Source organism: Sander lucioperca, chromosome 21 (assembly GCF_008315115.2).
Source record: "Sander lucioperca isolate FBNREF2018 chromosome 21, SLUC_FBN_1.2, whole genome shotgun sequence".
NCBI classification, from domain to species: Eukaryota; Metazoa; Chordata; class Actinopteri; order Perciformes; family Percidae; genus Sander; species Sander lucioperca.
Genome location: NC_050193.1, coordinates 9,361,301 through 9,378,574, shown reverse-complemented (window position 1 = coordinate 9,378,574; position 17,274 = coordinate 9,361,301). Strand labels below are relative to the sequence as shown.

The window sequence follows — 17,274 nt, the reverse complement described above, 5'->3', positions numbered from 1 at the left end:
TTTGTATAAAATATGGACATAGTCTCTGTGGCATCACCCATAGGTTCCTTTTTAAAAAAAATTTAAAGATTATTTTTTGGGCTTTTATTGCAAATGTTTAAATGCAAAGTGGGCGGCTCCCGGTAGCTCCGGCCATCGCCATCTTGGCAGTGCCTAACTCCTGGCTAATCCAAGTATGGGCAAAGGCCCAACCTCTGCTGTAAAGTTGGGCATTTTAACATAGGGGTCTATAGGGATTAGTCTATATCCACAACATTCCACTTCCGGAATTGCTCCAGTGCCGCAGGAAATTCCGATACATACATGTCTTTTCACCGATGTCTGTTACCTTCCGCATTCTTTGTGTTGGAATTTTAAACTCCGGTCGATTTATGAGGACTATGGTTAACTGCTCCTCAGATCTCTGCAGGGTGAATCCTGACAGCTAGCTAGACTATCTATCCAATCTGAGTTTTCTGTTGGACGACTGAAACAAGTTCCTTCCCGAGGCTATTTTGCAGCAGGTCCGTGCGGAGCTAAGTGCCACCCATGACGATTGTGATTGGTTTACAGAAATGCCAATAAACGAGAGCACATTTTTCTCACATCCCAGAATGCTGTGTGGACTAGCCAGACCCTCCTCCGCAGCGTGTGGAGGATGGTCTGGCAAGGGGAGACTAAAGACTTGCTGCCTCCCCGAGTTGGTCAAAAAAGTGCCTTGGAACACACTGAAGCACCGCCGACTTAAGCGTACGCTCTGCGCATTCGCGAACAGCAGGCGGCGCTAATCTGTATTGTCCCCCAAAAAATGAAAAACGGTAGCTGATTGGACGAATGCGTTATGTGGGTCTGGCTTCTCCCGAATTTCAAAACTGACCTTAATGGCAGCTCGTTCAGAATACGATCTCATATTTTAAGAAAATAGTTCACCGAAACATGTGTCTGAAAACATTTTAAGCGAGAAATAGGCCATGCAGTTGCTGAATCTGCAAAGGTCAATTTAAAAGATTTGTCAGATTTTGTCTCGTCATCCCGCTCGTCATTTCCGGGTTAGCACTCTACCAATCAGATTGGTCATTGTGTCTGACTGCCCACTGGCCGATTCAACAAGTAAAATCGGCCCAAATGAACGCCGACGGCTCCTCCGACTGACGACGCCACGGAACACACCGAACAGACTCGAGTCACTGACCTCGCCAGACTGTCCGACAGCCAATAATCGGGTTGGTGTGTCAGCGCCTTAATAGGGATTGACTCCCTTTTGGAGCTCGCCTCAAGTGGTTATTCGAGGAACAGTAGTTTTTGGCACTGCTGCATTGACATAATTCAGCACCGGAGGTTACAGCTTGGACATCTATTTTATACAGTCTATGCTTGACACACACCACTGCAGTGCCCACATAGCCCCGCCTCCTCTCAGAACAAGGAAAGGCAAGGGATACAAGCAAGCCCATATTTTATCACCGTGGCATCAAAACTGGTATTGAATATTGATATTTTTCAAGGTATTGTATCAAAGTTAGAAATTCCAGTGTGATGACAGCATTAGTATCGAAACAATATTTTTATTGAAAAAGCAATTACCCTGTTACTGTAGTCTTGTTATATCATAATGTTCACATTTAACAATAAATACTGGCACAAAAAAGTTGCTAACAGCAAAAGCTCATAATGGTCAAACCCTAATACATACGCATATGTACTTGTTTCACAAGATAATAACTCAGAAACACAGGACTCTTGGTAAATGCAAGATGAACAAAGAGATTCTCACCATATCAAAGCCAGTGATGAGTAAAAGGTCGTCTTTGGCCCACAGGATGCGTGAATCCTTGTTGTTCTGAAGGCTCTTGGCACTCTGCGGGAAAAACAATGAAACGTTTTAAATTGGACGACAAAATAAGACAACTTAAATAAATCTTACTTGACTTCCTGATCCTAACTTCGTGAAGTCAATGTCTCTATGATGAACCCTAACTTTAAACATAACCTTGAGGTATACTTCAAGATAACGAGGAGGGTGATGATGAGTGAATGATTTGCAGGGAAGAGAAAAAGACAGAGAAAGGAAGACAGAAAGGACTATTCCCAGAGGCCTCTGACAGATCCCTGCAGCTGGACAGAACAGGACTTGTCCCATGAAAGGAGCACTTGTTATTGTTGATGTAGCAGACAAGGTGACTTCTGCCCCAAGCGCATCTTAGATTACCAAACTGTGACTCCACGTCTCTGTGTCTCTCTCTCTGTGTGTGTGTGTGTGTGTGTGTGTGTGTGTGTGTGTTCAGACTTTGTTACGCTGTTTCCATGGGGAATATGTGTCAAAACAGCACTGCCATGCTGGTTTGGTTGGTGGTCTTCAAATGTAAATAACACATGTTGTCAGAGGTAAGAGCTAAAAACAACTGCAGGTGTTGAAATGAGAAAATGTGCATGTCTGTAAGGACAACATGTAAAAAAAGGAGCAAGTGGAAGGAAGCATAAGTATGTTAATGTGCTGGATTTTGTACGCATTGTACTCAAACACTGTGCTGTTATTGAGACAAGCCATAGATGAACTGTAATTGTGAAGGTGAGGACAAAAGAAGAGACAAGATGTACAAGGCTGGCTCATAGACTGCCTTTTTATTACTTAAATAAGTGTTGTTTCTAAGTAGCTAGGGCTTAAAAAGGCCCTAAAATCCTGCTATTTAGAGCTTATGTGTCTACTACCCGTTATGTATTAGTCAGTCAATGAGCCCCTGGGTATCTGTGTACTACTAATACTAGAGTTACACTGAGCTTTCCCATAAGGCATGGAGGTCAGCAATAGAGTTTCAATGGAACAGGAGCCCATCCGCCCACTGTGTCTCCCCAAATTGCTGCTGTCATTTTTATGGCCACACTAACCCTGAGGAGCGTGGCTGGACGCTTGTGTATGGCAAAAGGACAGAGGCTTATTTTCTAAGGCTTAACACTCCAATCTCTCCACAGAGTGTGCTGCCTCATTCTCGTGTCATTGTTACATGGCGGAAGATGACAAATTGTAAAAACAAATTGGGGGAACTTGAGCTGCCCTGTTGCACCACTAATCACGAGGTAGGTTAAAGGGTAACAGGGCTCTGCACTGGACAACCTCCATTAATGTACAACTATGTTTGAGCCCAATGGGCACTTGCCAAATCTACAACTGAAGTTGACAAATAGGAATAAACACAGACATATTTAATCCAGCTTGAGCACATAGAGGGACACACATGTGGGCCCTGTCAATTCTAACTCAAACCCCCCCTTCTTTTCCCTCCTTACTGATGTCACTCTCGCCACACTTCCAGCCAAGTGGTTTGAGAATCAACTGCTGTAAGAGAGAAACTGAGGTTCGGGTACAATTTCTTTAAATGGTCTAAATCAAACATTTCATTGCTGTTTGCTCTTCCCAAATCCTCTCCAGGGTGCTTCTTACTCCAGTATGTGCGGACAATAAATGACACACATGTTACGCAGGTGCAGCAGGAGTTCTAGGGACAGAAGAAAATGAAGGATAAGGGTGGTCATTGTTTTAATGAAAAGGAATTTTAAAAGTGTACTCCCTTACCCATGTGAGTATGTTAACTGTTTTATCTTGTTTAGTAGATATTGATATGTAGAAATGAGGCACTGATTTTAGGATTAATCATTTGTTGATCAGCAACCACTCGGGGCAGTGACTAAGCACATGCAGCATCCCAAAAATCATGTCCTACCCTGGTTGCCTGGCAACCTCACTGTGACAAAAAGACTCCAGGAAGTTACTGCCCCCAGCTGATGTTTGCCAAGTTATATATATACTACAAGTAACTATCCCAAAACCATTAAATGTAATTTTTACATTTATGTTTCTGTACGAATTAAAAGAACAAGATGCAATGTGCAAATTAGTGAGCTTTAGAGGTGTTAGTAGGCAGATTTCTTAACTTTGAAGTGAGCCAGGCTAGCTGTCTCCCCCTGCTTCAAGTCTTCATGCTAAGCTCAGTTAATCACCTTCTGGCTTTAGCTTCGTACTTAATGCACAGATGTAACAGTGGTATCAATCTTCTTATTCAACGTTTAGAAAGGAAGGAAAAAGCCTTTTCTTAAAGATAAGCCAGGCTTTTTATCACACGTCTCTTCACTGGATACATAGAGATGAAATGGATCAAATTTCTCTCCTCTAAATTTTGAGTTGGAGTTGGAAAAAACAAGATTCTTTCCCAAAATGATTGACTTTTCCGCTAAATGTAAAGCTTAGGCCAAGACTCCTGTGCTGGAACCATCCCTGTCAGTGAAGCAGAACAAACTATAAACCAAAAGCAACCAGTTGAATGTGTGCTTATAGGCCACACTGGTGTTTCAAACCAAATTTATTGTTCACAGCTATAAGGGGACTTGACATTGTTACAGGGAGCACATGCCGACATCAAATCATGGTTTTAAAAAGGAAATTCTCAGATGTGCACTTCTGCACCTCTCTCAGGGATATGTCTTTGTCCATACCAGTGTTTTATCTGACACCATCTGTATGCAGTACAGATGTTTTCTGGCTCCTGGTGTGCTCCCAAATAGCTTTATCCACTAAGAGGGATTTGAAAACACTCTACTGACCTAGCTCTCAAACACGTTTCTGAAGCACCGCTACCAGAGCTCTGACAGAGTTGATAATAAGTCCTGGATTGAATAAACACTTAAATCGTAACTCAAGATCATTTTTTTCAGCCAGCAGTCGGTATGCCTTGTGCAGGTAACTGAACTCATATATGTCTTGATAAGTCCCTGCAAGTGAGTCAGTTGAAGAATAGCCCAGATGAAGGAGAGAGGTCCAGAGTAAACTAAAAAAGTGATAGATCAGAAAAGAGCGGAGGAAGGAGAAAAGTTTACAGCCAGCACGGTTTAAACAGACACAAAGATAATTCATTGCCATTGAGCGGTTCATCACCGGCACCACTGGCCGATTTCCTTCCAGGGGCAAGACAATGCAGAGTTGGTACTCTGACCAAACTAGGAACGAGTTGAGCTCTGACTATTTTAATCTGCTCAGGGTCTGTTTGACACTGGAACTGCTTTTAGGAGCAACATGTGGTGTCTGATTAATATTTTTAGCTGACAGCAGGAGATTCCAATTGTGTTCATATTACATGCCAGAGTAAACAGCACAAATTCTGCATCTTCTTCTGCTTTTTTGCCATATTCAGTCATGCATCAGCATGACTATTGCTATAGCACCAGATGAGTGTGTCAGAGAGATGTCTGACTTTCCCATCATCGTAATTACTCTCTAATAAGATGAAAAGTAGCCTAATAGGGGTGAACAAGACTAAAGCCGTATTCAGACAGAGCTGAGCCCTGCATTAGAAAAACGCAGGCCCCTCATTTATTTGAATGGAGTAAGTCCATTGGCTCATTGGGGGTGCCAACGCAGCGGGCAGCAGCGAAACAATACATGGCTGCCCACCAAATAATTGTAATAGATGCAATAGATATCAAGACATACCACTAATACCCAAAGAAATGTCAACCAGCTGCTGGTGGTAGTCAGGGGTTGACCATGTCATCGTCTGGGGACCATAAATGTCTGTACAAAGTTTCATAGTAATCCATCCAATAGTTAATGAGATATTTCAGGCTGTACCAAAAGTGACTTAGAGCCATGTCACAAGCTTGGCTAAAATGGTATTAGGACAAATACACAAGCTTCAAAATACACCCATCGGTATCCTGCTTTCAGACCTGATTATGGAGTGGGGAGGGCAAAAATTCAAATTACTCCTTGTGGGAGTTAATAAAAAAAAACACTGAAAATATATCACCTTTCTGTGAACCAGCTCTGGAGCAGACAGGCTTAGTTTTGCCATTACAGCATCCCTCAGGCCTTCACTACGCTGCCTGAGCAAACCAGCTTCAGGGCTGAAGGCAAAAAAACCGGCCTGACGTCTCTCACAGCAGACAGCTATGCACGCTCCATAGATCACACTGCCATGATGTCATCCTTCACTCGGATATGAAGGCACGTGCAGCTTTAAGCCTTTTGACAAAGATGTCATCAGGGCTTCGTGGGTTGAGCGATAAAAGTGCAATTGAGGATTAGGGGTTTGTGCTGGGCCTCAGCTCACCTTTTCTCAATAAACATTTCAGCTTAAGAAAGCGTAACGCAGCTATATTACTACTAAAACCCCAGGGCAGCCAGAGGACACAACATCTGGGCCGTGTGTGTGCGTGTATAAATGTTGCCAAACAGTATCTCTCCTCTGCAGTCATAAATTTCACCCAAATCCCATTAAAATAGAGCCCACCCTCCCCCTCCCCCTTCCCCTGAACCTTACAGACACGCAACAAATTGATCACGACACACTTGAAAACGGGGAGAAATGGATAGGGAGAGGACGAGAAAGAAGAAAAGGACAAATAAGACAAATGTTTTCCTTAGCAGCCAAACAAAGGATCCAAGCAGATGGAATTCACACAGAAGGACGGAAAGAAAAGAGAAATGGTTCATGACTTGACACAATACACAACGGGGGTGTAAAGAATCAGTTACACCTGTTGGAGTGGCTGGCTCACACAAACAATAAAGGAAGTCATCTGGAAAAAATATTACCAACACAGGTGTCTGCATCAAGATGTGGAAAAATATTTTTCAGACTGCTAAATGATAAAAGTGATAAACCAGGTCTAATAACTATAATGCTCAAAAAGAAGAAAAGGAAAGCGTTCTGGCCGGGATAATGCCATTCAAACTCAAGCAGGGTTTACACTACGGTTAAACACTTTGCAGACAGAGATGTGTAGACACAGGAAAGTGCCAGTCAGCAGTCTGGCCAATCATGGTTTTATAAGTCTATTAAATATCCTCTCCCAATATAAACAAATGAGGATCACTGCATCTCATTCTGTCCTTCTCCCTCAGCTATTTAACTTCTGAACATCTCAACAGACGGAGTGCACATCTGTGTCACTCACAGAAAATGTTGATTTACCCACCAGGACAAATATCAGGTGTCTGTATGCACAAGTGGGAACTGTCACAATCTCTCCCTCCATCTCCCTCTCTGACTCTCTTTTTGTCTGTCTTCCCACCTCTATGTGTATTGGCTAAATGGGGGTGTAAGTATTTAACAAAGAGTGCCAGTGGTGCAGAAATAAATTAAGTGTGCTGGAAGATCGAGTGCTTATTTTCTCAACTTCACCCAGTCTTATTACACAGTTTAATGGGAGATCCTCCAGTCAAATAATGCGTGTTTAGAGTAGATAATGTCAATCATATACTTCTGCTCTGAAAAGTTCAAACTCATTCATCATTTCACATCAAGTGCAGTTTTTCTAAAAATTAGCAAAATATCAGCCGGCATTGGCAGTTTTTCTATTGTAGTTGTGTATTGCAGTTGGGCTTTTAGTTAAAGGGAATAGTTCAACATTTTGATTAAAATACTGTACGCTTCTTGCCAAGTGTAAGATACCACACTTATATCTGTCTATCAATTATTAAGCTACATAAATGGCAAGCAGTGCCAAACAGAGCCAAGCTAGCCATTTCCCAGCGTATCCAGTCTTTATGCTAAGCTACGCTAACCGGCTGCTGGCTGTAGCTTCATATTTATCATAAGCCGCTTTCACACATGCACTGTAAACCTGAAATTATCTAGACATTACCCAGCAGAGCTGTATGTTAGAACGCAAATGTCTGAATCATTTGGATCGGACATCAAATGGTGTTTTTCCTCCCTGCTCCCTAGTACAAAATCTGTATAATCTCTGTGTGTGTACTGCGCTTACTGTGTGTAAAAATTCACAGTAAGTGATTGGGCGTGTTGATGACGTTTCATGCCGCTCACACAAAACTGGAAGAAAACAAACATCTGAGGGTAAAGAAGGAGGTGATTTGCATGAAGAGAGCAACAAAAATGTCTAACTGGAGAGACAACCAGATTCGGGAACTTCTGTTGGTTAAGGCCGATGCCAAAACTGTTAGACAAATTTAGAGAACAGCAAGAGACTTAGTTGTTTATGACTAAATTATGAACGGCTCCATGACGCGGTGTAATCTGTCCTGCCTGCTGCACGCTCTACCCAGCGCCACCCCTTGTCTAAACAAACTGAGTATTTCCAATAAGTGAGAACACATCCGACACGGATAGTCTGGAGTTCATATGTGAAAACGGCTATACATACATGAGAATAAACTTCTCATCTAACACTCGGCAAAATTAGCAAAACTTCCCAAAATGTCAAACAAGAAATTGAGACTTGTGACACATAAAAAAAGTATCGTAAGTAAACTTGTAATGGTAGATATGTATATGTTGCCTCTTTATTGTGTCCCTGCCTTATTGTAACTCAATTTCATGGTAACCAAAGGATTTTGTTTGCCAGTTCTTCAACAGTTCTTGTCCCTGCTTTGCTATGTAACACTGTATGTCTTATACTGTAGGCAACACTACACCATTTATAGCCCCAGCTGCAGCCACTCATCTCTTCAACCTGCTCCTTATTTTGGCCCCTCTCCATCTTTCCACTCGTCTCACAGAGTCATCATTCCTTTTCCTTTAATTTCCCCTCCTCTAATCAATAACCGTTGCTTTGTAGCTTTCATCACCCCTGAAACAGACTCTCTCTCTCAGGCTTTTCATCCATGGCTAATTGGTCTTTTCAGCAATTACTGGGTTTTCTTCATCCTGTTCTGTCTTCATGGCCCATTTAATTTGTGTTTCTGAGTCAGGATTCACTATCTCGAATGTAACCCTGACTTTACAGAAGCAGGCAGGCTTCTAAAAATCAGACAGATGGGGGGGTAAAAGAAGCAGAGAACGGGGGAGGAGGGGAAGATGAAAATCAAACCAGCCATTTTATTCTTTCATTTACCCTGCTGCCTACCGCTACTTTTTCTCTGTTAATTGGAACCATCTTACATTTCGCTCATTTCTCCAAAAAATCCAGAAGCCCATTTTTCCATATGTCTCCTTCCTCTGCTCTCTCTCACTTTCTGAAGATGAAAATGAATGTGCAAGGTCAGTAGCTGGGCAGGGAGTGTAATCTAGGGAAATGACAACACGGAGTAAATCCTTAGGTGCAGCTGTAATAGCATAAATCCGAGGAGTGACCCCACTGACATGCGATGGTCATACATCTTAAAGGGGTGGTTCAGAACACATAGGACCTCATTTCCAAGTTAGCCAGTGTGTTATTTATCAGTGGAGACCGTTTAACACTTTTCATCCAGTCCTTCCAGTTGCAGAGTTAGCTGGTGCTAGGCTAGCGCAAGTCAACAGTATCTGCTAGCCTGCCACTAAAAACAGTCTTACCCACTCCACAGTACACCCGAGGCAAATTAATTATAACGCCAGACTTTCGATGTAAATGTCTGTGTTGATAGAATAATGTTAGAAATAAAACTACCCTTGCATCTCAATGATCGCATTACATTATTGAGGGACTAGTTTCTCAGCAGTGGCGGAATTTTCACTTTACTCCGGTTAGTAGTGCTGCGCTGAAAAGTAAACCGAGAAGCGCACTACAGTCGGGACACCTAGTAGTAGCCTAGTACGTTGGTATTGAAGCATTGGATTGGAAACTAAGGACTAGGCAACATGATGTTTCAGTGTGCATTTGGAAATTGTAAAAAAAAGAAAAACAGATGGGCACCACACATTTTCCACAAATTTCCATTGGGAGATCCAGAAAGGAACCAACTGTGGCTTCTTGCTGCTGGCTTGGACATCAAGGCAGATACTCTACTCAAGTGGCAAATGTGTAGTGATCATTTTAGACCAGACAACTTTGAAAACCCCGCAATCTAAAGGACCACAAGTCACTGACAACGAATGTGGTTCCATCCGTCTTTCCAGATGCACCAACAGCTACTGATGAACAGGTAATAACTTTTGGTAGGCTACTCTAGCTAATAAAGCTAGCCCCTTTCATAATGTTAGCCTAGCTGCTACTGATAGATTGAGACTGACAACGTTAGTGGAGATAACGTTACAGTTCAATGCATTGTGGAGAGTGACAATGTTAGCTAACGGTATAGCTACACTCTTGGTAGATACCTGGCTGGGCTAACCGCTAACTTTAGGTAATTGCTGACAGAAAAGTAATGTAAGCTCGGACAGTTTACATGCAAATTGCAGCGGCAGGTAAATAAATTTGTGTGCTTGTCATGTAAACCGGCTTTCTCAGTAGCCTAGGTAATATCACTCCGTCGCTGCTGTAGCCAATGCTACCAATTACAGGGAACAAAGTATAACTATTGCAATGCGATATAAGGGTAGTTTTATTTCTAACATTCTATCAACACAGACATTTACATCGATAGTCTGGCGTTATAATTAATTTGCCTCGGGTGTACTGTGGAGTGGGTAAGACTGTTTTTAGTGGCAGGCTAGCAGATACTGTTGACTTGCGCTAGCCTAGCACCAGCGAACTCTGCAACTGGAAGGACTGGATGAAAAGTGTAGAAAACGGTCTCCACTGATAAATAACACACTGGCTAACTTGGAAATGAGGTCCTATGTCCAAAATTCTGAACTACCCCTTTAAACTCACGATGGATGAACAAGAACATCAGCGAATACTAATAATAGTACATGCAATTTCCAAACAATTATTAAGTGGCAAAATACATAATAACCAATGTGTACCCTAAAATTTTAGCCAAGTACGACTTCTACTGATTCACCTCACAGACTGTTACGGCCATCATCCTTGCCTGCAGTCATTCTTTCCCCCGTCTCATTTCCTTTGTGTCAGCAAATGAAAAGCACCATGCAGTAAAAAAAAACTAGCTGAGATGTGAGCCAACAGGCCTATGAGCACAGCCACGAGGCCAGGTCTACTCTACAGACACCAGGCAAGACCTGCAGCCCCTGGGGAGGGACTAGTGATACGAACTGGACTGATCCCCAGTTAAATATAGTATCCAGCTAGAATGGGATATCCAGATTTCTTCTCCTTAGGTCAGTAGTTTGGATCTTTTTCTTTTCTATCCCTTCACTCTTCCTCTTAGCCCCAATTGGAACAAATATAGAGGGATAAAGATAAGCCACAGAGGAGGATAGAGAATAGAGAAATAAATAGAGAAAAAATGGCAATACTGCACCCTTGGTTTTACACACAAGACACATCCATCTTATGGGGCTCAGGGGGGGATTTCCTCAATTTCATACTACACGCTCCCAAAACACTACATATACCATGTATCACATATCCTATATTTCCTTTATCATAAGGTGACAGGTGCAATGCTGTCATGGATGTTGTTACAGTTTCACTTTTGGTCTCAGACAAAAATCAACAGATCTGAAAGCATTTTCACATACACAATCTGCAGATTATTTTCTGTATAAAATGTTAGCAAACATGCCAACACTGTTTCCCAGAGCCATAGGGCACAAATGATTTCTTTTGTTGGACCAAATTAATCAGTTATCAAAATAGTTTCCTAATAATTTTCTGTCAATCAATGGTTCGGTTTACCAACAAATCGAATGTTTCAGCTTAAACGTAAAACTCAAACATCATGAATCTCTGGATCAATAATTACACATTTCTGGCCGACAGGACAGAGAGCTGGCTTAGTTTCTGTGACCCATGGAGACTTTGTGAGACTGATCGCCACTGACTGCCCGCCGCAAAGACGTCACCCTGTGTTTTAAGAGGGCAGGAAAAAATACTGGCCCTAGGAATCATTCTACCCCATGGAAAAATAAATCAAGAGGGGAAAAGAGGTAGATGGAAAAAGGGAGTTTAACAAGAGACCAGTTCCCTGATGACATAGTGCATGACAGAAGTAAAAAGATAACGAATGTCAAAGTGTTAGGAAGAAAATGAGAAAGATACATTAAACGAGAGATAAAGACAGCAACAGCACAGGCTAGACAGATGTTTTAGGGCTGCATTGAATATAAGATGTGTGGTTTGTCCATGAGTGACTAAAAATCAGGCAGGAAAAAAGGACGTTTGTATGTACAAGCGCTCTGGTAGCCGCAGCGCAGGAGGCCCCGCTTTCTCACCGGTGTAGGCTTTCATGCGCTGGCAATACACTACCTAACCTCTACTGCTGCTGTAGTCATTTGTTTGCTGCAGTCTCTGTTCTCTCATCAACATTTAAACTAATACACTTTCCAGATCGTCTTAATAAAAAGAGCTACAACGATTTTAAACAGGAGGTTTCATTCAATTATTTGTGTCAGGTGACACTAATCCATGGAGGTGAATGGACACACGCTCAGCCAAAAAACATCGTAAATACTGTATGTCCTGCCTATGTCTATTTGGTGGTGAAGAAGTAATATTATCCAGCATGTGCCTTTGTTAAATGATCTGAGAGGGCAGGTGTAAAAAACATTTCCCAGCCTGAACCAGTGCAGGCTGCTTGCTATCCACTCACAATCATTCACTCAACAGATCTAGCCAAGGCTCACTTGTTTTTTATTTTGCTTATTTTGGATGACTACAGACAAGCGGTCATCTGCCTATATATACTAGATTGATGGAGCATCCAGGAAAAGAGCCAAAGAATCAAGAAAAAGGGCCAGCTAAAAATTAATTATGGGAAGTAAATAATCCCTTAATCCAATGGTGTTGTCTATTAGTATTGGTAGAGTCATGAATCACACACATCAGGATGGCATTAAACGTTTTCCAAACTCAACTCTGAGTCCTCCTAACTAAGTTTTGGGTGCAGTGAGGTAGACTTGCATTGTGATTTTTGGTCCAGGCTAGGCGAACAAATCAGTTTAAGTGCCCTGCTAAATGAAATGAAATCCCAAAGTGGCAGAAAGGCTGTGATTGTTGAGCTACGGTGCTAATTGGGCCGTGTGGCCACAGTCAGAAATCCAGCCAGGCAACTGTGCCAGCTTGGGCTGTGGTCAATCACACCAAACTGTGGTGGTACTGGCACCAACTGCACTGTGCTTACTGTACCTCTGGGAAAACTACCCAAGGTCACAAAGGCTGGTTTTGGATCAGAGCATCATATAGAGCTGGTCGGTTCCTGGAACTAACATGATTAATGGGACCATTGAATTGCCCGAATACGCGTTTCAGTCCAAAAGAAGCACTAGAGAGCCAGAAGAGATTTTGGTCCCGGTTTTTGATGGTTATTGTGGTTATTGAGGTTAAAACAATGAATATTCTAGAGATGCAGTAGCTAGTAACTGGTCCTTTAAATCCAAACAGATATCTATGGGACAGGACAGGGCACTAATGACAGAGGAAGGAATGATGCTGCTGACAACAGCAAGAACTCCGACACCCAGCTGATGAGAATATGCACACCAGACCTGCTCTGTAAAAAACAAAGAGATGACTCTTTGGGACGGTTTCTTGTAAAGAGAGGGTGTGTTCAGAGTAGGAGCACACAACACAGAGTTAATCATGCCCACACTGTTGGAGACACCATGAAGCTCCTCAATCCCTGTAGCCTGACACAGCCCTCCAGTGCCTGTTGTCATTTATGGCTCTTTCATAGCTGCGACGGATACAGTTGGTTGGCTTTGCTCCCTCCCTGAAACCACTTCATAGAGGCTTCACATCTTCAAAGTACCCCCACGCGTTTGTATGGAAACATGATTTGTGCACAGTGGGATTCGCTCGGGAGGCACATGTGTGCAAGGCATGTCATGTTCATGTAATTTGTGCATAATCATGATAATCTGTATAAATACTGGAGGCTATTCTTTTGTTTTACAAACCTTTCTTGATCTACTATTTGTTTGCTGTAATCAAAGTGCGATATTGGAACTTTCCTGCATCCACTTCAAGGACTTGAGAAATCTTATATATCAAAGATAAATTCTGCAACGAATGGTAGAAAAACAAGTTTAATGTAATTATAATTACTGCAGCAGGTGTTAGCCTAAAGGGGCATACATGTGCAATGAGATCAAGTGTGTAACATGCTAAACAATGCTAAGGCTTATATATTTTAAACGCCCAGAGCCCAAGTGTTGAGCCCTGGCATACTCTATGTAACTCTGACTGACAGCTTGATTAATTACCTCATCTTCACTATGCTAACAAACTGCTCAATCTCCTGCCGCCGCTCACACTGCTCTGGAGAGAAATCCCAAATACGACAGGCCCTCCAACGCAAACTTTACCCCAACACTCAACAGCTTCACTCTGGGAGAACTATTTAGCTCTTGCATGAAACCACAGATTGTAGCAGAACCTGTTGTCTTAAGAAGCTCAATTAGTAAAAGATGACCTGTGGAAGTGGCATTTTTAAGACATGTGTTAGCCAGATTTCAGGGCCCCCTATGCTCACAGAAACAGTAAGCATAGAGGAAAAACATTCAGTGCCAATGCAGGTATGCAGCTGTGGCTCAGGAGGTAGAGCGAGTCATTGACTGCACCATTGTTCCAGACATTCCCCTTTACTTCAAGTTTCATACGACACAGGGTCCAGTTAGAAATATGTAAATTTACATTGGTCCTGACTGACTGATGCATCAGTTTGCTTAACTTTGGTCAGTTAATTGATATTATGTAATATGGAGAAATAGTCAAGGTGGTGAAATAAAAAAAAAACATTCATCCCAGGTATGATTTAAAGTCAGCGCTCAGCTTCAATTGGCAATGTTAAAAACAACAGACAAAGCCAGCATTCTTGGTCTAGTCATGGACTCAGACCTAAAATTCAACAGCCACATTAAGACAATTGCAAAGTCAGCCTACTATCACCTTGAGAAGACATTAAGGGTTAAAGGACTCACTTGTCCATGCTTTTAGCTACAGGAGACTCGACCTACTTTACAGGTCTCCCTAAAAACTCACATCACTCCAATTCTGATGTCTTTACACTGGCTTCCTGTATCTCAAAGAATTGATTTCAAAATACTACTGTTGGTTTATAAAGCACAACGCTTTTGGGCCAAAATACATTTCTGATCTGCTGCTACATTATGAACCATCCAGGCCTCTCCGATCGTCTGGGACAGGTCTGCTTTCTGTCCCCCAGAGTCAGAACTAAACATGGAGAAGCAGCGTTCAGTTTTTATGCACCACACATCTGGAATAAACTCCCAGAAAACTACAGGTCCACTGCAACTCTGTTCTTTTAAATCAAGGCTTAACACCTCTCTTTTTGATGCTAATTTTTTTAAAGTAATTGTTTATTTCTTGCAACTGCATTGTAACTTTTATTCTTGTATTTAATATCTGTCTTATTCTATTTTAGCTGTTTTTATCTTTTTAATTGTTTTTAATTGCTCGTTAATGTTTTATGTAAAGCACTTTCAATTGCCTTGTTGCTGAAATGTGCTATACAAATAAAGATGCCTTGCCATGTTAAACTGTGCATAAGTGATTAACATAATTATATCAGCAATATTTACACTTCATCAATGATGCATGGCTATGATTTGTTAGATTTCAGCAAAATACCACTCAGCTGTTATTCCACTTGATCTGTCCTGTGATTTTGCCAATGATAACTCTAATTATACAACCTTATTTTTTTTTTTTTTTTACAAAATAATAATTACAAAAGATCGCTGAAATAATGGAAAATCTTACAAATACAATTATTTTTTAGACCGAATCAAATACGAGGTGATATAACGCAAAAAAGGATATACAGTAATCAATGTCAGACATAATTTTCCAATTTGGGCAGCCCTACAAGATATGCCTTACAACTTGGCTTTGTATCTTAGAAAACAAAAAAACAAGACTCTGTAAGTAGGCAACACATCTTTTGCATGCTCCCTAGTTAGTTGTCTAACTGAGAAAAGTACAGAATGAGTTCACTAAGCTGTCGGTCTTAAAACTCTCACCTCTTATATGCAGCACCACTGTCTGACCTCTTAGCTAACCACCGGTATGATTAAGCTAGCATACGGAGAAAACCAGGATAATGGAAATAGCACCAGCGTTTGGTCACACTAAGGTCAGCTAGCCTAGCCACGGATGGAGCCCACACTGCACGTTATTTCCCTCTGGGCTCTCTGAGGTTGGCCTCAGCTGTGTCTTGTTCTCGCTATGTCGTGTGGGGGCCTACTGTATACCAATGTATATGTGGATTTCATCTGACAGTCTGACAGGTCAACTTCTGCTATGCTGCTCGGTCAATGATTGTCTTGTACACATGCTAGTGTATGTCACAAAACGCACACATCAAGCCCTCTATGTAATTAAACTCCCTGCAATGACCAGAGGTCTGATGCACACAATCCCACTTGATCTGTACCATTGGTACAAACATCAATTCACACACAAACAGTGCCTGCTGCTTTCAGATACTTGCATGCCACAAAACCACACACGTAAACAAACCACAGTAAACGATCAATGTTAAAACAACACCGGGTAGAGAAGATCAGCAACAAGCCAGTTCACACCTCATTCTGCTGTTTCGGCTGTGAAAAGGCCAAAAAAGACCAAATTAGATAGACAGATACTTTATTGATCCCCAAGGGGAAATTCAAGGTCCCAGTAACTTAAATACATCACACACATACATCATGATGGCAGGATGAAAAAATAACAAATCCACATGAATACTATGTAATGATAAAGGTTGTGATTAATTTCTTGTATTAAATAATGACAGAAACTTGCCAAAACAAGTGACTACCATGAAGACTGATCTCATTTACCAAGACACAATTATCTTTTTTTTTTATTGAATCTTCCTTCTTCCAGCTCCTTGTCCCTCAGCTCTTTAAAAAAATGCAGTCACAAAATAGGGCTGACAGCTGAAGAAGGCTGACTCTTCCCTCTCAGGATGCAGCAGGAAAAAACAGCTAATCGTCATCAAGTTTTGGCTCCAGGTGTCACCCACATGTGTGCATAGGGCCGTAATTAGTTGAGTCCCCGAGCAGCCAGCACATTAATGAGGCCTCTGCTCACAAACATGTGAGCAAAGAACTTGTCGCTGCCAGCTGGCACCCACTCTTACCCTTCCTCCAAAAAAGACACACACACACACACACACACACACACACACAATTTGCTAAAGCAGCTAAAAACTTCAAACGTCCCCCATTTCTTTCACCCCTGCACTTCTTGACCCCCTCAGATCCTTTTCCAGCAACCAGACTGACCAACAATCATTAACTCATCCTTTTGTTTATACCCACACACACAAAGCGTTATTCAAAAATGACATTAAACCAAACCCAAGGCAAGATTATCCCTTAGTTTACAATAAAAATAAGCACAGAGGAGTTAAGTCATAAAAACTAAGCATTGATGTATCAATTGTAATTGAGACAGACTCCATCCAAGGCAGCAATGGAATATCCAGATTTTATGCCACTGTTTTGCCGAACTGTTTAGAGTTTGTTCCCTCATTAGGAAAGACACCTC

The 17,274-nt window shown here is 41.8% G+C and overlaps 1 protein-coding gene across 2 annotated transcripts in view; it reads right to left on the bottom strand.

Moving 5' to 3' along the window:
* The window catches only part of coro7 (coronin 7), a 116,748-nt gene that overhangs the window by 82,756 nt on the left and 16,718 nt on the right, over window positions 1–17,274 (bottom strand). For both annotated transcript variants that reach the window (XM_031312417.2, XM_035996875.1), the window contains one exon: window positions 1,754–1,837. In XM_031312417.2, the coding sequence (XP_031168277.1) occupies window positions 1,754–1,837 (84 nt within the window). The remainder of the gene's footprint in view (window positions 1–1,753; window positions 1,838–17,274) is intronic.